The sequence below is a fragment of the Pelophylax lessonae genome (genome assembly GCF_965119305.1).
Source record: "Pelophylax lessonae genome assembly, chromosome: 3".
NCBI lineage: Eukaryota > Metazoa > Chordata > Amphibia > Anura > Ranidae > Pelophylax > Pelophylax lessonae.
The window spans coordinates 333,936,341-333,959,832 of NC_138770.1; the positions used below are offsets into that span (position 1 = coordinate 333,936,341).

At 38.6% G+C, this 23,492-nt stretch overlaps 1 protein-coding gene across 1 annotated transcript in view; it reads right to left on the bottom strand.

The window, feature by feature from the left end:
- LOC309551884 (uncharacterized protein) overlaps nt 1–23,492 on the bottom strand; it is a gene marked incomplete at both ends in the record, with an annotated part of 45,003 nt that overhangs the window by 13,843 nt on the left and 7,668 nt on the right. The window contains 14 exons of the mRNA XM_082252599.1: nt 3,603–3,674; nt 5,418–5,471; nt 6,261–6,314; nt 6,901–6,954; nt 8,933–8,977; nt 9,268–9,321; nt 9,426–9,479; nt 11,781–11,834; nt 14,338–14,391; nt 14,517–14,570; nt 18,804–18,857; nt 18,983–19,036; nt 19,163–19,216; nt 19,351–19,446. Coding sequence (XP_082108725.1) covers nt 3,603–3,674; nt 5,418–5,471; nt 6,261–6,314; nt 6,901–6,954; nt 8,933–8,977; nt 9,268–9,321; nt 9,426–9,479; nt 11,781–11,834; nt 14,338–14,391; nt 14,517–14,570; nt 18,804–18,857; nt 18,983–19,036; nt 19,163–19,216; nt 19,351–19,446 — 807 coding nt within the window. The remainder of the gene's footprint in view (nt 1–3,602; nt 3,675–5,417; nt 5,472–6,260; nt 6,315–6,900; nt 6,955–8,932; nt 8,978–9,267; nt 9,322–9,425; nt 9,480–11,780; nt 11,835–14,337; nt 14,392–14,516; nt 14,571–18,803; nt 18,858–18,982; nt 19,037–19,162; nt 19,217–19,350; nt 19,447–23,492) is intronic.

Below are 23,492 nucleotides of genomic sequence, written 5' to 3' on the forward strand. Positions count from 1 at the left end.
CCCTCTGATGCCTAGCATGACTGTGAAATTAGAAAAAGGTGTATCACTGCATGGATGACAACAGCCAGTAGCACCTGGACTGTTAAGACCAAGAAACAAATTAAAGGATAAGTTCACCTTTTGTATGAGATGTTACATGTTGCACCCATATTTAAGGTGTAACATGTAACATGTTACTAACTGAGTAGCCTTCCCCCCCCCCCCCCCAAGCCCCCATTGTGACATGTATCGATCAACTTCAGTACAACCGGCCTGTTGAGTTTTTCTCATGCGATCACTGCCAGTGGCTGTAGCCACCAACAGTGACCGTTGTATTCTTATGTCTGGGAAACCTCCCGCTGTCAGAATAAAATAGTGCAGCAGGGGGGATTCCCCCATTAACACTGACTGTGCTGTTAGGGAAATCAAGCAATTTTATTTCCTTCAACCCATGGTTGAAGGAAAGAAAATTGTATAATGTATGGTTTTGCTTAAAGAGGTTGTAAACCAAAATATATATATTTTTTTTTTAACCCTGAAAGAGAAACCCATAATGAGCTAGTATGCATCGCACACTTGTTCAGGGGGCGACTTGTTCAGTCGCCCGTCTTCCGGGATCGCGGCATCCGGCCATCTGATTGGCCGGAGCCGCGGTGACATCACTCCCGCGCACGCTCGCGGGAGCGGGCGGTCACGGCACGGGGCTCTGAAGGAGCGGCACGAGCGGACGTTCCTTCAGAGCACATGCGCCAGTGACGTCACTGGCTGTATGTAAGGTAAATATCTCCTAAACGGTACATGTTTAGGTACATGAGATATTTACAGTACCTATAGATAAGTCTTATCATAGGCTTACCTATAGGTACAAGTTGCAGAGGAGGGTTTACTTCCTCTTTAAGTTTGTTATACTAAGGCCTTTGCTGTGGATGTCTAATCTCCCCCATAAATGTGTTAAGGTATGCTAAATATGTAGTCATAAACATACCACTTGATTTACAATATATAAAATAATAGTACAATTTTTCTTAAGGGTGAACTAAAGCCTAGTACACACAATGAGAAAATCAGACAAACGATCATCCGTGTTTTTTGCTTGCTGGTCTCATATTGAAAAAAAAAACTTACTAAAGGTAATCTGTCTGTCAATCACAGCCAGTGAGCCAATAAGGAGAGAAATGGGGCGGGGCTGAACCACGCCTCTGTGTGTGAATGGACACTCAGAGACGTGGCTCTGGAGTGAGGCTGTTCGGGTGCCCCCATTGTAAGCTGCTTGCTCTGGGGGCACTAGGCAGGAGGAAGGAACTAGGAGCGCCAGCGAAAGACCCAAGAAGAGGAGGATCTGGGCTGCTCTGTGCAAAATCACTGCACAGAGCAGGTAAGCATAACATGTTTGTTATTAAAAAAAAAAAGATTAGAAGTGTTTTCCAATGCCATTTCTGGTCCAGCCATCCCAATGTGCTTTTCTATCACTTACCTTATCCACAGCAGGTTTAAAAGCTTGTCAGTTTATTTGTATTTTTGAAAAGATTTTCAGATTCCATCACTTCCTCAGCTATCGCTTTCTGTTAGGTCATCTCCAAGAAGCCTTCACTTCCTTGTTGCATCACAGAAGAGGGTGTGATAGGGTGTATTCACCACTCTGGACCACACCATCCTCATTACAATACCCCCTTCCACCCACTTCCTATACAATCTGATTGTACAAACTCTTTTAGATCACCCATTAGCTATGTAGAGCCTGCCTGCCTGATTTAATACAAATTGAATGGATTGTTCAGGTGTGTGCACCTATTAACTTGAATGTGTTGCCCTACAACAATCGCCCCAGAGAAGCTTGAAAATTTTTTTGGAGTGGAGCATGGTGCATTTGCCGCACTTGGGGAGCCTATAACATGTAATGAGTAGACAAGCACAGTACATATTTGCAGTGTTTCTAAAATGCATGGCAAATTGCACATTTTCTGTGCAATTTGCCATGCGTTTGGAAACACACAGATGTGAATGGAGCCTCATTGTTCTTGTGTAAACGCACCAATTTCCCTTTCAGGCCCCATTCACGCCTAGAGTAGTGGGTGCACATGTATTTTGGCTTGTTTTTCCAGTGACACACATAGGGCAGCCCTTTGACTTCAATGGGCTGCGCTACACGTGGAAAATTAGCTCATGGGACATTTTGACATGCAGTGAGTTTCATGTTTTGTACTGCATTTGTCACCTATTTTTTTATGTGGCAAAATGTGTGTTTGCTTTTGTATTTGGTGTACCATTAACAATTAATGACACTGAAAGCGCAACTAGGTAATTTTACGTGTATAAATGTGGCCTTACACTATATAACCTGATTGTACAATCTCTGCACAATCTCCTTTAGATTTAGCAAAACTATATAATAGGAGGACACCCCATCTATCCAATCACTCTGTATCCAATCAGGCAGGCCCTTGCACTACATCAGGGGTGTCCCGTGGGCTGCATGCTACCCCAGGGAGTTTAGCTTGCAGTCTGAGGCCATCTAAAGTGCTATGAAAACATAGTTGATGGGTGAAGGGTGTGTGCTAATGATATCAGCTGGTAAACTCCTTCCTCTGTCTTACTGGTTTCTCCATCCCTGATCTATAAAGGGAGTCCCTGAAGTATTCTGAGAAATATAGCAAGGTTAAAGGTAAGGCCTTGTTCTCAATATCAAAGAAAGGTGTTATTTTTCTGCAACTGAGGTACATTAATGGAATATTAATACATAGGGGAGCTGGATTTTAGGGGGGAAAAAAGTGAACTTAGCCCTTAACATAAAGTGTTACTAAGCCCAGGACCCTGAATTCATTATATCTGGTCTCCCACAGTACACGGAACATGGAAATGCAATTAGTTTAGTAAATATAAACCGCTTAATACCTTTTCTCAAAAGCAGTATTTAGCAGTCTTGTGACTCCTATCAGTTTGCAGAAGAGCACTGGTTAAATCTTGTAGGAGGAGTTTTCATTCTCCTCTGACTGTCCTATGAGGCTGCATGACCCTTGACTTTCTGTCTGAATAGTGCTGATTGGCCCTGTGCTAATCACATGCACCATCCCGAAAAAAACTGTCTAGCGATACACACAAAACTGAGCATGTGCAGAGTGCCTCCTTCTATCAGCAGATGGATTGGGGACAGTAAAAGAAGGGAAGGATTAGAGAAGACAGGATCAACCAGCCTTCTTACACAATTAGCAGGATTAACCCCTTAGGTTTCACAAAGAGATTAACAATCATGCTTTACTGCATACACAGACTGATTTTACTGTTGTGGGTTTAGTAAGACTTTAGGAATTTCACTGCAAACTCCTGTGCTAAATATAGACCTCAATAGCAGATATGATCCTTTCTTCTCTACTAGCAGAGATGAGAACACCTAAGTTATACACAGGCTATCAACAAATCTGAGGTTCTGGGCTTTCTTTGCCGCAGCCCAAAATAAGTGTCATATATGCATCCTGTACTAAATATTAATTTATAACAATAATATACATATGTACAAATATTTAAAACAAATACAGCAAATATCAGTTGCTTGTACATGAGAAAATTGTAAGATAAGATTTCTTAAAATTGTAAGCATTTCTCTGTAAAAAAATTAATAAACTTACAGCGGCTCCAGGTGGACCAATAAATCCAGGTCGGCCAGGTATACCAGCATCCCCTTTAATTCCTAATAGCCCCTATGTAAATTGAAAAAAATGCAGCACTTGGATAAAGACTATGTATTTGATACACAACACTAATATCTTTTAATTACATTGAACATATACAGTATCTCTCCTGTGGTTATTCTGCTGCAAGATTCCATCCAGTCCAGGACTATACAAAGAGTAAAAGAAGAAGCTGCCTACTCTTTCTAGGACACATCAAACAGCTGAATTTGTTTTCTCTTACTGACCTAGAGTAGTGATCAGCACAACAGAGAAAGTTATATGTTGTTAGTTGCATCTGTAACTAACTAGTAGGGTAGATTTTCCTTAGATGTTCTTCTATGCTGGAATTAGGTATAACTAGGAAGAAACAGTGCCAAAGAGGAAACTACTACTTTATAAAGGGTGCTGATTACACAAAGCTATGGAAAAGTTTATCACAACATGTAAGGACAGTATGGCAGCTAGATGCTCTTTTACTTTTTTTGTTAAGGTCCCTTTATTGCACATGTATAAATTACCCAACATTTTAATTTAGCTCTCTATTTTTTCTTAGTTTTCAATTATACCTTGCTTTGAACTCTTGAGTTATTTTACTGGAGAAAAAATAAACCATGTGTATTTGCTGGTAGTTATTAGGCAAAAATAAGAATAAACCAAGAACAATTGTGTGTAGTTTAGCACACATTCCAGATAGTGAAGTATACTGTATGTATTTGGACCTTCATAATTTCAATGCTGGATAGATTTGACAGCTCTAGCTTTGAGCCGAGCATACTATTTGGGCCTAGACTTTATTAATCTGGGTTACGTATTGGTGTTTGACATCCAAGCATGGAATGCTTTTAACATGTCCAGAAAGCTAACCTCTTTATCAGTTAAAGCAATGCCATTACCTTAAATATTTGGTGGGTCAATGACTATACAATACATGATTATGTTTTTTTTTATAATACCCAAGGTAAGTAGAATTTCTAAAATCTTCGAAATCTTCTAAACACCCAGATCTGCATTCCTGCCAACTAAGGAATCCAGATAATGTCCCAATGCAGCTGCTTTATTCAGTTCAAAGAGATCAGTGAACTTTAATTATTTCCTGTTCCCTGTACAAGCTTGTCAATTAGAGATGTCCGGATTAGTGGTCCAGACTTATTTTGTTTATGTATTATTAGTATATCATAGAGAGAAGTATGAAACGTCACGTAACTTAGAAACTGTAACATATTGAATATTTGCAAAGACTAGATTAAGTTAAACCTAAAGTTGATTTGTAGTAGATCAAAAACTTTAAAAAGTAGAGAGTTGAAAGGTCTGCAAGAGTTGAGAAAATATTGACCACAACAGTTTCTAGCTGTTAGCCATCTTCTCCACACATTCCTGAACTCGCCTTCTGCCCTAACCTCTAATATAGGCACCAGCTTTGTCTCATGTAACTAACTCTTTCACAAACACTACCTAGCTTACCCACTTACCCTGTCAAATAATGATTTGTTTGCAAACAATGTAAGGGGAGTCATTTATCCAGTACAGTGAAGTGAACTAATAATGTATTCCCAGAATAAAAAAAAATTCTAGGACAGCAGAGAGACCAAGTATGGATATAATATAACCCATGTTTTTTTTTAAAGAAAAAGGTTTGAATATCCCTAAGTAATAAGGTATAATTGTTTAGTTTATCAAAACATAGGTTTGAGACTAAAGCTCTGCATTAAGTTGAGAGAAATTAAAAGACAATGTTTTTATTTATTATGTGTTATTTCACATATAACTTACAGGTCTTCCTTGTGGACCTTCAGGGCCTCGCTGCCCCACAAATCCCTTTTCTCCCTTGAAAATAAAAATATATAAATGTCTAATACTGAAAGTAACTAGACATTAAACTGCAGCATTAAGTCACATTACATATAAAAACTAAGATGTATAATAATAAAACATACTAAAAATATTTCAATATAGCCATTTCAACAATTAAAACGTTTAAAAAAGTATCATATGATTTTGACTATTTCCCATTATTACACCAATCAGTTCTGGCCCATTTTTACAGTCCTAGCTTTTCTTCAATGCATACGAAATATGCATTTCTTCTAAGTGTTGTAGAAGACACATTAGTAAAATGAAAATAAATTAACCTCATCAGTCCTTTTCATCACAACAGCACTCAAAATCTGGTAGCCCCCATTTCTTAAAATTAAGAAAAAAAATAATGCTTAAGATTTGTGATCTTTCACAGTTTGTGAAGAGCTTTAAGTTAGAAAGTACTCAATTTTCCCTTGAAAGGGTTTTTTTTAATAATGATGTTAGATCAGGAATTCACAGTAACCCAAAATAATTGGTTGGTACACAATTAGACATTATCTGTTCAATTATGTTGGTGATATAATGCTTTTTGTATATACTCAAAAAACACAGTTTTAAAATTAGTTCTATAATCCCCAATCGGAAGGCTTTGATTCCAGGAGTTTTAATTCACTTTAATATATATTCAGGTTTATCAGGATATCCCTATTCATATTTGTGAAATATTAAAATTTAGGTGAAAGAAAAAAAGTCAGACGAGAAAGCTGTTACACTTTTACTTCTAAAATATTATTTTATTCTTCAAAATTATTTTACCTTAATTCCCAAAACTCCACGGCGTCCTTCTCCACCCTGAGGACCTTGATATGCCTATGGCACAAATAATTATTAATTAAAAAATGTACAAATCAAATTACTGACAATTATTGAAAGACACATTATCATTATTCATAAAGTTTATTATTTGTTTGACAGAAAAAATGTAGTAAATACATTAAACAATCTACCTAAACTAGACCCCTTTCAGAAAAGAATAACTTGTTTATCAGGTTCTAAATGTGTAAAATTATCCATTGCCCGTGTTATTTCTTTGGTATTCTTTCCCGCAGTCAGAGTGGTCCTACCAATGGGCATAATATACAATACATAGTTCATCATTTTAATGTAAATTGGTGATCTATTTTTCCACTGAGCAATGAAAAATAGAAAGGGACTGCACACGGTAAAAAAAGTATTTTTGAGAGTAAGGTTTATATGTTTTTTAATTACTTGCGCTATTAGTTTCAAGTCTGTTCATAGTTTTAATTCACAAAATGTGAGTATGTTTTCAGCTATTAAGCAACAAGTTGCATCTTTCTTGCAAGAACTAAAATACAAGCATATATGGCAACTAATATAAAATCTAATGTCACCCAACACAGTCAAATAATAACATTTGCAGCCAATAATGTCTTACTTCAACTCCATCATCACCATCACGCCCAAACAAACCTGGATCACCAATTATTCCCTGAAAAATACAATTGGAAATTAGAAACTTAAAATGACTATAAACCCTAGATTTTTAAAATTAAAACACCAAACATATTATGTGGTATACATGATTTTGCAAAAGCATTTGAAACAGTTCCCCACGCACGGCTAATGTGTAAGGTAAAGTCTACAGGCTTGGGAAAACCAGTTTGTAAATGGATAGAAAACTGGCTAAAAGACCATATTCATTGAGTAGTGGTTAATAATTTATACTCTGAATGGTCTAGGGTTGTTAGTGGTGTACCTCAAGGATTCAGTATTGGGACCACTTTAGTCTTCGCAGAAGACACCAAGTTATGCAGTGGAATAACATCCTTACAGAATGTCTGCAACTTACAAGCCAACCGCAATGCAATGTTTAATTTGGAAACTATAAGGTTTAATTTTGATAAATGTAAAGTTATGCACTTGGAGGCTAAGAATATGCATGGATCATACATATTAGGGGGTACAACTAAGGGAATCAATGATGGAAAAGGATCTGTGTGCTCTGGTAAATCATAAGCCTAATAATGGCATGCCGTGCCAAGCTGTGGTTTCGAAAAGAAAGCAAAATCCTTTCTTGTATTAAGAGAGGTATAGACTCCAGAGAGATATATCCTTTAACCCCTGTACAAATCATTAGTAAGACCTCATCTGGAATAGTTGAGTTTTGGGCACCAGTTCTCAAAAAACAGTGCCCAAACTGGAAAAGGGGGAACTAGAGAAAGTGCAGAGAAGAGAAACCAAACTGCTAAGAGGCATGGAGAAGTTCAGCTATGAGGAAAGATTAGAGGAGCTGAATGTATTCTCTCTTGAGAAGAAGAGATTAAGGGGGATATGATCAACATGTATAAATACATAAGTGGTCCATATAGTGAATTTGGTGTTGAGTTATTCCCTTTAAATTAATCACAGAGGACAAGGGGGCACCCTTTATGTTTGGAGTAAAATAGATTTTATCCCCAAACACAAAAAGGTTTCTTCACAGTAACAGCTGTGAAAATGTGGACTAAACTCCCTCTGGAGCTGGTTCTGGCCAGCTTAGTAGATTGCTTTATAAATGGCCTGGATTATTTCCTAAATGTACATAATATAACTGGATACTAACATTATTGCCCCTTTGGGGATCTGGAAGAAATTTTTTCCCTTGCTGAAGCAAATTGTTTCATGCTTTGCTGGGGTTTTTGCCTTCCTCTGGATCAACTGTTAGTATAGGATTGTGAATATAGGATTGTAATTTTTTCCCCTTTTTTTGGTTGAACTAGATAAACTTGTGTCAGTTTTCAGCCAGACTATCTATGTAACTATGATATACTTACCTGCGCTGTGCTATGGATTTGCACAGAGTGGCCCCAAACCTCCTCTTTTGAGGTCACCCACCAGTGCTCCAGACTACTTCTCTTCCATGTGTGCCCCTTAGCAAGCTGCTTGCTATGGAGGCACATCTGCCTTTGTGTCTATAGACCCTGCCCTGTGCTCTCTGCTCACAGGACTTGACCAGCAAGAGCAGGAGCCAATGGCTCCCACTGCTGTCGGAGTCCCTGTGAGAAGAGGAAGAGAAGGGAGAGAAGACCTGAAGCCAGGACAGTGCTAGATTGCTGAAAAGCTCAAGTAAGTGTTTAGAGAGGGGGGGAGGGAAATAGTTAGAGCATTTTTTATCTTAATACTGAGAATACATTAAGTTAAAACAACCACCCAGGCTTTAGAACCACTTTATTCTGAAAATCATGTTATAAATAATGAAAGGGTGAACAAAGACATTAGAAGAAGTTAAATGCACAAATATTATTTGGGGTCTTAAATTCTATGGATCCAAATTTCCATCAGTCATTGACATCTTTCCACACATAGAAATGCGTGAAAGCTCCCAATGTGCATGAAGTCTTGAAAAAAAAAAACAATATTGTGTTGTCTGCACATCACCTTTATATGTTTCTGAGCACCAAGAAAATACTCTATAAATTATACTGTACCTGAGGTCCTTGTGTACCTTGCCGACCTTTTTGGCCTAATATGCCCTACAAAAAAATTATTATTGTAAATGATTTGGCTTGGATGTTATAGAGCTAGATAGAGTTAGATGATAGATAGATAGATAGATAGATAGATAGATAGATAGATAGATAGATAGATAGATAGATAGATAGATAGATAGATAGATAGATAGATAGATAGATAGATAGATAGATAGATAGATAGATAGATAGATAGATAGATAGATAGATAGATAGATAGATAGATAGATAGATAGATAGATAAATGGATAGATAGATAGATAGAAAATATAATCTTAAGAATCCACACTTACAGGTTCGCCTTTGCTTCCAACAAATCCAGGTTCTCCTGGGTCACCAACACCTCCCTTAAATAAAGAGAAGAGAACTTGTTTTTTAATATGACACTGATATATGTATATATTCAGTTTAGTTATTTAAGATGTACTGATGGTAACTGATCCTACAATACCTTTGATCCTTGTTTGCCAGAACGCCCTTCAGCACCAGGAAAACCATCATCACCCTAAAATGTAAATTATTAGTTATATTTAGTTTGATACATGTGTGGAGCTTTATTTCATTTACCCTTTCACCAAATATTTATTAGACTGCCTTTATTAGATTTTACATAAAGGTTCCTGCTACTTTACATTAATACAAACATGGACCTCTATTATGTTGCAGTGGCATTCCTAGAGGGTTGCGGGGGGTGCAATCTGCACCAGGTACCATTATTTAAATGTTTTTTCTCTGTGTGAATGTATCACTTTACAAAGTGTTTGCTACGTGACATTTAACAGGGGCAACACAGGTGAAGTCTGTGAAGGGACATATTAGTCTCGCTGAGCAGCCAGCAGGAGCAAAAAGAGCTGAGTGATCTGATCTCACCTTCCTCCTGCATAAGTTTCACAGTCACAACATGCAGCCACACCACACTCTGCCTTCCTCTATCCTGAAGTCTGTGCAGAAGTAGAAATGGCCTGCATTCACATTGTGCAGTACTATTACAATAGCTTTATACACTGTAGGGCTCAAGGAAAGCCCAAAAAGAGGAGCCTCGCAACAATCATGCTGCCTGAGTATTGCCTCCATAACTGACACACCACCATTATGGAGGGGTCTGAAATGCTTGTGATTTCTATATGTAGCACTGCCCCCTTGGGATCTGCTATGAACAGATTCCCCTGGGTTACCCTTAGTAACAACTTGTAAATTCTTAGCACTTTAAGTCCTTGGCTCAGTCAGTAAACAGTCCAGGGGATTTGTTTTTTTGTATTTTATTTGAACTTGGATGGGAGAAGGGATGCGTGGGATACTCCAACTTGATAACTATGCACAATCATCTGTATTGAATGTGGCAAGGCCGTTGCTTCACCCTGCCACTGAGGCAAAATATTGAAAGGCGAACTATGTGGTAGATTGCTCTGACTGTGTGTGCTGACCTTCTGTCTCACTGGAGTGGTCCCGTTCCTGGGCAGACCCCTGGCAAGCCCCACGGACTGTTTTTCCCAGGTAGCTCTGCCTTCAGCTCCACTGTCAGTTTCCTCTGGGCTTCTCTGGCTCAGCTCCACACCTGGCTCACTAGGCCAACTGCCTGTGACCACCTTCCTCTCTGACAGAAGGAGAGACAGCCATCACCCTCCTCCTAGGACCAGGCTTCCCGCCCCAAAGATACCCTGCCTCATGTGCTCTCGGCTTTAATGGTCAATCCCAGGATGCACTGTGGTGGTGCCCTCCCACTGAGACTGCCACAAAAGCCTGTGTATCATTGGCCAGGTTTCCTCCACTGTCCAACAGGCCTCCCTATTGGATGCAGTGGGAACAAGCCCTCAGACCATATGAATACACACTGAGCACACACTGAGCAGGCCTAACTAAAGATCCGGCTCCCCTGATAAGCAGATGGAGCAAAATAAATGCTTTTACCTAGCACCTGTCTAGGAGGGTGCTACATATATATATAACTTTAAGTTTCACGACTTGCTATTTCGGTGCCATTTACTCCCAGTCACTGACTGAGGATTTTTTTTTACAGTGTGCCTTTGACCACCAATACTTGGGGGTTAATGTTACTTTCGATGACCACCAATGAAGAAGTGGTTGTTGCAACCACTTTCATTAATGCTAGGAGTTATTATTGCTGCCAATGAGACCAATTCTGGAGGTTACTATTAATTACAATACCACCAATACTCCCACACTACAAGCCATATCTCATAAAGTGACACTCACTTTATGGACCACGCCTCCAGGTGATGGTAGACGGCATGCTATCACCACCACATCTTACTTTTTTATACCTTCAATGCAGCCCTCCTAAATATTTCAATACTTTGGTAACTATGCAGGTAATAGTGTCTCTGACTTTCTTTATATCAGGTGGATTGATATGCTAAGTTTATTATATCTGCATAAAATGTAATAGTTTTAATGTATGTAGTAAGGAGTATTAAAAAGATAAACCACCCAAGGTGCCAAACTAACTAGGTACACTGCTGCTTATAGTAAAAAAAACATAATCAAATAAACACATTTTTGAAAAATTATATAACACACATTTTTATTCACGTATTATTTGTTTACTGCTATTTATCTACTTCTGAATCACCATTAACCAGATTCACAGTTTAACCAGTTCTTCTCAAAGACATGGCAACTCCTTGGACCAGAATCTATTCAAACTTACTTGTAACATTAGATGCATGAATGTAATTGCCATGTATGGGAAAAGCAAAATAACTATCATTTAAGGAAGTTATCTATTTTTCAGAAATATGTCTTAAACTTTATTTAGTATTGTTGGAGGTCTAATAAAGAGACTTACCTTGACACCTCTGAATCCTGGAATCCCTTCATGCCCTCTTTCTCCCTCTTCTCCCTAAAAAAATAGAATACAATAGTTATTTACCAGCACTGGATATATGCTGTAGTTATTTAAACATTATGTGTACTGTGAATTATTTCTTAGAAAATATGATGAACTGTAGCATTTTGGAAATTTTTAAATAAGTTGAACTGAAATGTAAACTACATACCAAAGTCAATAGTGCATCTTGACATTAAAATTATATTATGCTAGCAAAGCATCTCATTACCTTGATACATCTCTGTTCTTTTTCGATAATATTCTCCCTTTTCCTCTAGTATTGAAGACATTACCTCCAGACTAGGGTATTAGAGGAAATACAACATATTTAGGCCATAAAACCCCTGAGTAGTTGTACACTTTCTGTACCATAAAATGTGGCGCTTTAACTCCTTTTCTCACAAATTCCTGGGTTCCTTGACATTCCCAGGGAAGATACATTTCTTTGCATCCTTTCCTCAGAGAGGCCACACCTGAGGAAGCAGAGGGCAAGTAATCTGCAGCCAAGTTGGTCAGAGCCTGATAGAATACAGATTCTCCAAAAGACCCAGCTACTGTGGGAAGCACCTCCCTGATTGCTACCAGAGTACTACAGTTCCAATGGTGGTGGCATTTACTTTTTGGGCCTTGGTGTGACCAGAGCTACCCTGATATTCACAGTGAGGGACAATGTCTATAAGAACAATCACAAGCACCTGTGGCCTGTACTGTTTTACTAAAGTAGGGATTCTCAGCTAGACTCTCTGTTTTTAGAGTCTTATAGAGAAAATGCTATGCAGCCACATGTTCCCATGAGTGAATCACAGAGACATTGCTGTGAAGAGTCCATGTTTGTGCAGCTTTCATATGTTTATGCAGCTTTTATTGTTCTGCAGTGTATGTTGCCACCCTGGACCTGTTTTGAAATATTGCTTCTAGCTTTGCACCTGTTTAGTAAATTGCAAATTAAACCCAATCTCTGTTTGATCATTTGGCCAACTGTACATTCTGTTAAACATGTACATATACAAACATGCACCATGTTACTGTAAAAATCCTGCCTAAAAACACTTTTGTGGGCTAACCCTAAAGGACAAAATGCCATCAAATCAAGAATATGGGATTCGGACTGCATCACCAAGCAGGGTTAATTTTGGCATAAAATTTTGATTTAGTTTTAGTTATAGTCTTTTGACTAAAATGCTGTACACTGCTCTGGATGGTGGTCTGAGGTGGCCTGTAATGCACACAGTGCTCTGAAAAATGGACAGTTTAAGGACGCCGGTAATGCACAGTGCTCTGGACATGGATAGTCTAAAGAGGAGGCCTGTAATGCATTGCACACAGTTCTCTGGATGGTGGCCTGACTCTGAGGAGACCTGTATTGCTGCACAGTGCCCTGAACCTTGGCTGCAATGCTACACAGTGCTCTGGATGGTGGTCTGAGGAGGCCTGTAATGCTGTAAAATGTTGGATAGTAGTCTCAGGTCTGACCTGGGATGACCTGTAATGCACAAGGCTCTGGATGCCAGTGGTCAGAGGAGGCCTTTATTGCTGCACAGTGCTGGACGGTGGTCTGAGGGATGGCCTGTAATGCATAGTGTCCTGAAAGCTGGTGGTCAGAGCAGGCCTGTATTGCTCCACAGTGCTGGATGGTGGTCTCAGGTCTGAGGGATGGCCTGTAATGCACAGTGCTCTGGATGCCAGTGGTCAGTGGTCACTGCTCAGAGGGGGTTTGTAATGCTGCACAGTGTTGGATGGTGGTCTCAGGTCTGAGGAATGGCCTGTAAAGCAAAGTGCTCTGGATGCCAGTGGTCACTGGTTAGAGGAGGCCTGTAATGCTGCACAGTGCACAGTGCTGGATGGTGGTCTCAGGTCTGGGGGATGGCCTGTAATGCATAGTACCCTGGATACCAGTGGTCAGAGGAAACCTGTAATGCACACAGAGTGCTCTGGATGGACTGTGGTCTGAGGGGAGGCCTCAGGGCTGTAATTATAATGTATACACATAGTGGGTGCTCTCTGCTGTTAATGGTCATCAGCATGACTTGTGATTCGGGAGTAGGACTCTCGCCAGGACTCGGGAGGCCTGTAATGCACAGTGTTGCTCTGGACAGTCATCTGAGGACTTGGGGGCCTGTAATGCTGGCTACACAGTCGCTTGCTTGCTGGGAGCGGAAGGTAGTTTACGAGGATAAATGTCCCTGCCTCACATTTTCGTCTCATTTTCATTTGTTAACGAAAACTGAATTGATTTCCGTCATAGTTTTCGCCAGTGGACGAAAATGTGGTTTACTTTTCGTTTCATTTTCTTCACTGTAAAAATGCTGCTGGCGAAAATTTTGACAAAAACGCTTTCATTGACAAATTAACACTGTCAACATGCTGTTTATCAATTACACATCTATACAGTACAAACAAATCTCAACAAAAAATAAATAAACATGTACCAGGATTTGGTGCCTGTTTTTTAATACATTTTCTAGTTTTTGAGAATTTTTACACCCTAGACTTGATTTATTATAAATGATATTACCTTAACTCCTTTTGCCCCTAGAGGTCCTCGGATTCCTGGTGGACCTGAGATTCCCTGCAATATAAGTGCACTTTAATAAGTGTTATCATATAATGAGAACGTTTACAGTATTAAGAATGGACCTTGCAAAACGTTATTCCATAAGATAGATAGACAAATAGATGGATAATTTTGCTTACTTTGAATCCATCTGCTCCTGGAAGTCCTTTAAATCCAGGATCTCCACGGTCACCCTATGAAAATGTGTATATAGACCTTTTAAAAGACTCTGACAAATATAATTTACATGTGCTATCACACAAGCTTACATGAATGATGAATGTTGTACAATGAAATTGACTAAACTAGCATTCTGTTTCAGATTTTATTTTATCAGCCAATTAACTCTAATTAACTCTTAATACTCATTTAACGCTCTCAAGTCCCAAGGTGATTAAAACCTTTGTGACCCAACCAAATTTTGCTGATTTGATATGTACTGGTTTACTGATCAATAGATTTCAATAACTTTGCATATCAAAATGAATTGCACACTATTTTTACCACACATAGGGCCTTCATTTGTTTTTTAGTTGTTTTTTTTTTATATAATATCCTGAAGATTTTTATTTTAAATAAACAGAGAAATGGGCATAAATTTGAAAAAAACATTAGTTTTTGCTTAATGTGTAACTTTTTGGATAATTAATACTATCAAAGACCCAAGATATGTATAGGTTTTGATGCATACCTTACCAATGTATGGTTGAAAAAAACCATGAGGGGCTTTACTGATGGGTGGAACATCAGCTGAAGCCATTTTGTGATCATTTGTTTTGTGATTTACTAAATTGGTGTGCGGTCCTGGGAAATATTTGTTGCTATATGGTCTGGCTTGAAGTGCTCTTATCGGTGACCCAGCGCCCAGCAGCAGTGTCAATGTGTGAACTGGCCAGTACATCTGACAAGAGCATCTGTGCAGTGCTGCTTTCATTACCCATATTTACCCACAAATCTCCACCACCTCTAGATCACATCCCAGCATGTTTTCTTTCTTTAACTTTTTATGATAAGCATAATAGCTTGCACTACTTCCTGTGACATCATAACCACTATGGTAAATGTTGTGCAGGGGCAGTTGCAGTAGGTGGGGGGTCTGACAATGTTGGTTGGGGTTGTCAGCCCAAAAAGGAAGTTAGAAGCACACACTGCCAGACTGACAGCCATTTTTCTGTATTTGCAGCATTCTTAAAAGAGTAAAACATGGGAAAATGTGCATGTACTAGAGAAATATACTGAATATGTTTTTATTTTATTTTGCCCTAACATACACTTTAGTTCAGGTATAGCAGCCCATAGATTATGCAATTTTCTTTCCTTCACCATTGGTAGAAGGAAAGAAAATCACTCAATTCTCTCATCAACACAGTCAGTGTTGATGGGGGAATCCCTCCAGCAGCAATTTGTGTTCTGCTAATAGGGAGGCTTATCTGCCAGCAAAAAAAAAAAAGATCACTGCTAGCAGCTATAGCGGCTGGCAGTGTTAGCTTGCAAAAAAATCTAACAACCTGGTTGTAATGAAGTTAATCGATTGATCAACTTTAGTACAACTAGCCTGCCTAAAGATGGATTGAATCTAGGCAAGTCCCAGCTTAACCAGCCAAGATTCAATCCACCAATGGCTGACTTAAGGAAGTGATTCTGTAATCATTATCTAGGTCTGTAAGTGACCCTTGCTAGATAAAACTTTTTTTAATTTCAAGCTGTTTATTGTTTTTTTTTTTTTGTCATAGTATAAGGAAAGTACAAAACAATAACAGGTATGTAACTAATGAACAGACTGTTATTAAGGCACATAAAGAGAGAGAAAATATCAGAGATATGAAACAAACAGGGTTCAAATTGCTCATTGATATGACCGATGATGAAGAATATCCCTACATGCTGCAGGGACATTACTAGGATCAAGAGACTAATGTATACCTACAGATGATGTAGAGAATTCACAAACTTTTTTTCATGGCGAGACTGTAAGTGAATCATAATAACAGACAGGCACTGAGTGGCTCTGATGAAGAAGGACATCCTTCAAAAGGTGTCAACTGACAGGGATCCTGGTGGGGTCCTCCTTGGGCTAAAGACTTAGGCAAAGCTGGGAGATTGTAGACACTTGTAGTGGCTTAATAAGTGATTTTACTACCCACACTTGTGAGTAATTACATTTTATTTTATCTTCAATAAAGTCTATGTTGGATAATGAACTAGGGCTAGGCCAATGCACCCTCTGTTTTTATCTATTTCTCACCGTGTTCTGAGGACAACCCCAATCCTAGAGGGCAGCATGGCTAGGTAGTAACATCGACCCATGACCGCAGAGTTTTCTTTTGAACTTGGCCTATCATACCAATGCACAGGAGAATATTGTTGTTGTTATCCATAGACAAGTATTATATCCAGGGTTGCCATGTTATTAAGAGTGCAGATCATCCTATCATTATTCATGATCCAGTTCAATTTTTGTTTGACATAGTGAAAAGTTACAATTGACTGGTTCCCACAATGTGCAATGGCTATCCTAGCGGCCAGGATCATGAAATCAAGTGTGTTTAGAAAGACCCTTATCAAATTTTGATCTGGGTTCTAACAAGATTTATGTTGTAATTTAACGGATAAAATGAAACAGTCTGATCCAAAACCTGATCACCTTGGGACACCGCCACCTATCCTGTCCTGACCACAGTGTCTAAAACATCACTAGGAGGCTTGTGAATTAATCTTGGTAATTCTTGATAGAACCATTTATGATCTCAATGATGTTTTATAGTTAGATTCCACACAGGTTGCATTAATCAAAATCTTTATTTTGAATATTTATTTTAAATTATTCAAATATTATGTCATGCCATTCTGGGAGTTCACAATAAATATTGAGGTCCTTTTCCCAGTGTTCCATATAGGGGTGCTTGCTTGCAAGGTCAGTCAGATAGCTATATACAATAAAAAAACTGTCTTTTACTGGGTTTCTAGTTTTACGAGAGCGTTCCTAAAGTGACAATCATAGGGTCGGTTAGTCTTGTTAAGTTGGTCCTTCAAGTATGAAGTGCTTTGATTATATCAAAATAATTCTAGGATGTCTATTTCCCCAGATAAAACTCAAAACTTGTCACTGTAATGTCAGCAGTTCTCGCTTAGATATTGTGATGGGGAGGTTGTGAAAGAGGTAAAAAACTTTTGTAAGCTACATTTTGAATATGTTAATTATTTTATGCACCATATTTCTATATATAATGTGTAGGGGAACGTGCCAGATTTTTTTCCTAAAAGTCACATTTTGAGCAGAGCGGTCTGTTTTTATCTTGAATGGATTTTAGTCTGCAATGATCCTTTCAGCTTTTTTTTTTTTCATTCTCTCTGCTTTATGATTATATATCCTACTTTAGGAAATGGTATGTAGTGACAAAAAAAAAAGAAAATCACCATTAGCATGAACAAGTAGAAAATAATGTGCATGCCAATGCATGGCCAGAAGACGAACTAAACCCACATTACATTGACTTAGACTTTTAGCTGTATCACTTCTTATGGCCGCTTGACGTCAGCGAGCGGGAGGGCAGGCGGGAGCTGACCGGACGCGGCTTTCTCCTCCGGCAACATCTTATCATTCCCGGGCAGCGAGCGGTGGAGTCCGACTTCCATGAGGGCAACGTGGGATGCCGTTCTGAGTGTTCCAGTCTTCTGTGAGCTTTCCTGAGAGAGATTCACCTGCCAGTGTTGATTATCCTGAGGAGCGATCCGGGATTTATATTGGTACTCTGAAGGCTCAGTTGTTTCAGGCATTCGAACATACTACACTATCGGAGTCTCCTTATCTTTTTCTCCATACCATACCATCCTGGAAATACTTGGAGTTCCTTGTGCGAGCTGAGCCTTATTAAGGGACCTGAAGGATAGCTTGGAGGCATTTGTGGACCTTATATGCTGTTTTAGACCCCCTGTAATTAAGGGGTCCACCAGCTTCGGTAAGAAGTATTTACCCTGAGCACTGGGTGGAGAAAGTCCCTATGGTGGAGGTCCCTCACTTGAAGCTAAAGTGATTTTCAGTCATTGCTGAGAGATCCGTATTGCACTGGGCACTTTAAGGATTGTTGATATATTTCACTAAGGACTTTTTCACAACATATATTTATTTATCTATTTATTCATATATATTTATTCACTAGTATATATATTTATTTATTTATTTATATGTTTATGCACACAAGCACATTTTTTTTTGGTTGTGTTTTAAGTGTTGAAGCGCAATATATTCACCCTTTTTCATTATATGTTCACCTAATTACTAGAAATTCCATCTTCTGTAATAAAATATGTCGACAAATGTTAATGAGAATGACTACTACCAAGACAGAGTATGCATATCAGTGCTCATTGCTATGAGACAGGTACAATTTAGCTTTATTTTAAAAAATGTGATAAAAAATACTTACTCTTTCCCCAGTTATACCTCTTTCTCCCTTTTCCCCCTTAATGCCTGGTTCTCCCTAAATAACATGGTAAAGGAAATTTAATTCTAAATCAGTAAATTTAATATCAAAATGATTGAATCAAAATTACATTTTTAGATTATAAACAGAAAAATAATTTCAAAATATTATAAACAGCATACCTTGAAGCCTGTGTCACCAATTCTTCCATAAGCGCCAGGATTGCCGCGAACCCCCTAATCAGACACGTATGTAATAACTGCTTTAGATATTTGATAATTGTATGATTTTAAATATAGTTCCATTACAAACCTTACTAAAATAAAAGTAAATGTATTAGATACATTTATAATTTTTATTACCAAATTTCCTGGACGACCAGGTCCTCCACGTTCACCTGAATGGCCTTTTTCCCCCTACACATTGAGAAAACATAAATTTAAATTTGATATTTTTAATAAATGTACATACTTAGCAATTCTTAAATGACCAATTAAAAAAAAATCTAGGAATCAGTTTTCATTAGCAGTTACCTATTTTTATGTATTACCTTTGTTCCTGAAGATCCCTGAACACCTAAAATTCCATGTGAGCATTTACACCTTTGAGAGTTAGCACCGATGCTTAGTTCAGCAGCACCCCCACACTATGAAGAAAAAAATTCATATTGAATAAAATGCAACTGGGCATAACAAGATAAAAGTAGCAAAATAATGAAATCATATATGTTTGTTATTGGGCCAGTTCACATTAGGCTTTTGAAAGTACAGAAATATTAGTAGTGGGTAACAGATAGTTTTAGTTAATACCCTCAGCATTCAATTACAGGTCTATTTATAAAAAATGTGCATTGCCCAGTAAATCTGCATGTACATTTGTTCTGTGCGAATTGGGCTAAAAGAAATGTTCTTTAGGTTATATTCTCCCCTGAACGAATATTGTTTTTTTTTATAGACAGTAGTAATATACAGCATTATGGCCACTAGAAGGATCTGAAGATCCTAAGAAATACATATATCTTTGTAACAAGAGATACATTGTAACATAGCTGTACATACTATATATATATACATGTAAATACGGTGGGTAAAATAAGTATTGAACATGTCACCATTATTCTATGCAAATATATTTCTTCGTAACCTTTTTATAGACCATCAGTGGAGACTGAACCAGCTGATAATAATTTGCACTGAATAGGGGCAGGATTGCTTTCTAATTACTGATACATTTTAGCTGGTGTCTTGACTTTCCATGCCTTTTTGCACCTCCCTTTCTTCATGTGTTCAATACTTTTTCCCTGTGTCATTTCATTTTATTACACATAACTTAGTTTCTGAACTTATTTTTATTTTTTTTCGTATGTATGGATTGCATGGGTTGTTACCGACATGTGGTGAAAATTTCACATCAATAGCATCTTTAGAAATACATTTACGTAGAAAAATGGTGACATGTTCAATACTTATTTTACCCGCTGAATATGTGTGTGTATATATACCGTATCTCACAAACGTGAGTACACCCCTCACATTTTTGTAAATATTTTATTATACATTTTTATGTGACAACACTGAAGAAATGACACTTTGCTACAATGTAAAGTAGTGAGTGTACAACTTGTATAACAGTGTACATTTGCTGTCCCCTCAAAATAACTCAACACACAGCCATTAATATCTAAACCGCTTGCAACAACAAAAGTGAGTACACCCCTAAGTGAAAATATCCAAAGTGGGCCCAAAGTGTCAGTATTTTGTGTGGCCACCATTATTTTCCAGCACTGCCTTAACCCTCTTTAGCATGGAGTGCAACAGAGCTTCACAGGTTGCCACTGAAGTCCTCTTCCACTCCTCCATGACAACATCATGGAGTTGGTGGATGTTACAGACCTTGCTCTCCCCTACCTTCCGTTTGAGGATGGCCCACAGATGCTCAATAGGGTTTAGGTCTGGAGACATGCTTGGCCAGTCCATCACCTTTACCCACAGCTTCTTTAGCAAGCCAGTGGTCATCTTGGAGGTGTGTTTGGGGTCATTATGTTGGAATTCTGCCCTGCGGCCCAGTCTCTGAAGAGAGGGGATCATGATATGCTTCAGTATGTCACAGTACATGTTGGCATTCATGGTTTCCTCAATTACTTGTAGCTCCCCAGTGCCAGCAGCACTCATGCAGCCCCAGACCATGACACTCCCACCACCATGCTTAACTGTAGGCAAGGCACACTTGTCTCTCTACTCCTCACCTGGTTGCCGACACTCACGCTTGACACCATCTGAACCAAATAAATTTATCTTGGTCTCATCAGACCACAGGACATGGTTCCAATATTCCATGTCCTTAGACTGCTTGTCTTCAAAATGTTTGCAGGCTTTCTTCTGAATCATCTTTAAAAGAGGCTTCCTTCTGGGATGAATTGCAGACCAATTTGATGCAGTGTACGCCATATGGTCTGAGCACAGCCAGGCTGACCCCCTTCAACCTCTGCAGCAATGCTGGCAGCACTCATCTGTCTATTTCCCAAAGACAACCTCCGGATATGACGCTGAGCACATGTACTCAAGCTTTTTGGTCGACCATGGCGAGGCCTGTTCTGACTGGAACCTGTCCTGTTAAACCGCTGTTTGGTCTTGGCCACCGTGCTGCAGCTCAGTTTCAGGTTCTTAGCAATCTTCTTATAGCCTGGGGCATCTTTATGAAGAGCAACAATTATTTTTTCAGATCCTCAGAGAGCTCTTTGCCATGAGGTGCCATGTTGAATTTCCAGTGACCAGTATGAGAGTGAGAGCGATAACACCAAATTTAACACACCTGCTCCCCATTCACACCTCGGACCTTGTAACACTAATGAGTCACATGACACCATGGGAGGGAAAATGGGCCCAATTTGGACATTTTCACTTAGGGGTGTACTCACTTTTGTTGCCAGCGGTTCAGACATTAATGGCTGTGTGTTGAGCTTTTTTGAGGGGACAGCAAATGTACACTGTTATACAAGTTGTACACTCACTACTTTACTTTACATTGTAGCAAAGTGTCATTTCTTCAGTGTTGTCACATGAAAAGGTATAATAAAATATTTACAAAAAATGTGAGAGGTGTACTACTGTATATATACACAGTATATATATATATATATATATATATATATATATATATATATATATATATATATATATATAGGGCCTTTTTTCTCAGAGAATAGGTGGAGGAACTCCCCCCTTCTCAGTCACTCCTTGTCTCCGCCCCCTACCCAGCTCTGAGCATTGTTCCTTGGTTCCACCCCCTACCCTCCACCCAGCATCTGCCCTTTCAGAATGTACAGAACCAAGTATCAATTTGTGGTGCTAAATAATTTGTATGGGATTTGTCAATGATAACAACAAAAGCAGTAAATTACATCCTCTGCAGCCAGCAACAATCGACTCCATCCCAGTAACAATAGACCCCCCCCCCATCCCAGCAGTAATTGATACCCCCCCCCCCCCAGCAACAGTGGACCTCCCATTATATATATATATATATGTATATATATATATATATATATATATATATATATATATATATATATATATATATATATATGTATATATATATATATATGTATATATATATATATATATATATATATATATATATATATATATATCATATGTCTGGTTCAAACTGAAGTTTTTGTTCACTCTGTTATCTAGCACAGTATTCTGTTCATTCAATGTAAATGAATTATCCAAGTGTTGAAGTCATCAAGAGTAACTGAGCCCTGTAACCAGAGACAAAATAAAGGCTTGTACAAACCAGGAACAGCAAAGCTGTTTTGGTTGGAGGCCGTGAGAGAATAAGCAGCAGCAGACATTTCAAGAGTTTTTTAAAACTTCTTTGTACTTTGTAGTCCAGTCAAAGAGGCTACATACAGGAATCTACTGCTGCATACAGTGTTTCTCTTCTTTATCCTTCATATCATGGGAGAAGAGTGTTACCATTTTAAACTAGCTGCACGCTCTAACCATATTGTCCATAGCAAGAAGAAATATTTAACTGAACAAAGCAAGCTGTGAGCAATGTCAGCAAACGGAGAGAAAGCAACAATTTTCCAGGTTTTTTTTTTTATTTACTAAATTAAATTGAAAGTATATTTTTCCATTTTAAAAACTGGAAAAGAATCTGATAAGAACACAACATATACATTAAAGCCCCGTACACACGTACTGATCGTTGGCCGAACAATCGGCCGTCTTTTGTCCAGGGCTGTCGTGTCTGTTGAAAACTGCAAAAGACTGCACACGAATTTTGTCAGCCAACAACAGCCGACTGCAGAAGTGATGTCATGTGATGGTTAACTTTCCTTGTCTTTTTTCTTTCCTGAGCATGCCCAGTCTTGCTAATCTGCTGTCTGTCAGCCCAAAATCTGTACTGACTGGCGAACAATCGGCCGTTCTGGTGACGGCCAACAAATATTTTAAAGTCTGCACGACAGATTCTGTTCGGCCGAAAATGCGCTGTCGGCTGTCGAAAGCATCATACTAACAAGCCTACAATCGGCCGATCAGTTGGCGGCCGAATATTTACGGCCGACAATCGGTACGTGTGTACGGAGCTTTATTCTCTTGTCAGCACAGATTCTCTCCTAATGAGATCTAATATTGATGTCTAGGATGTTTTTGGAATGGGTTACCTTGGAATGGTAATCCA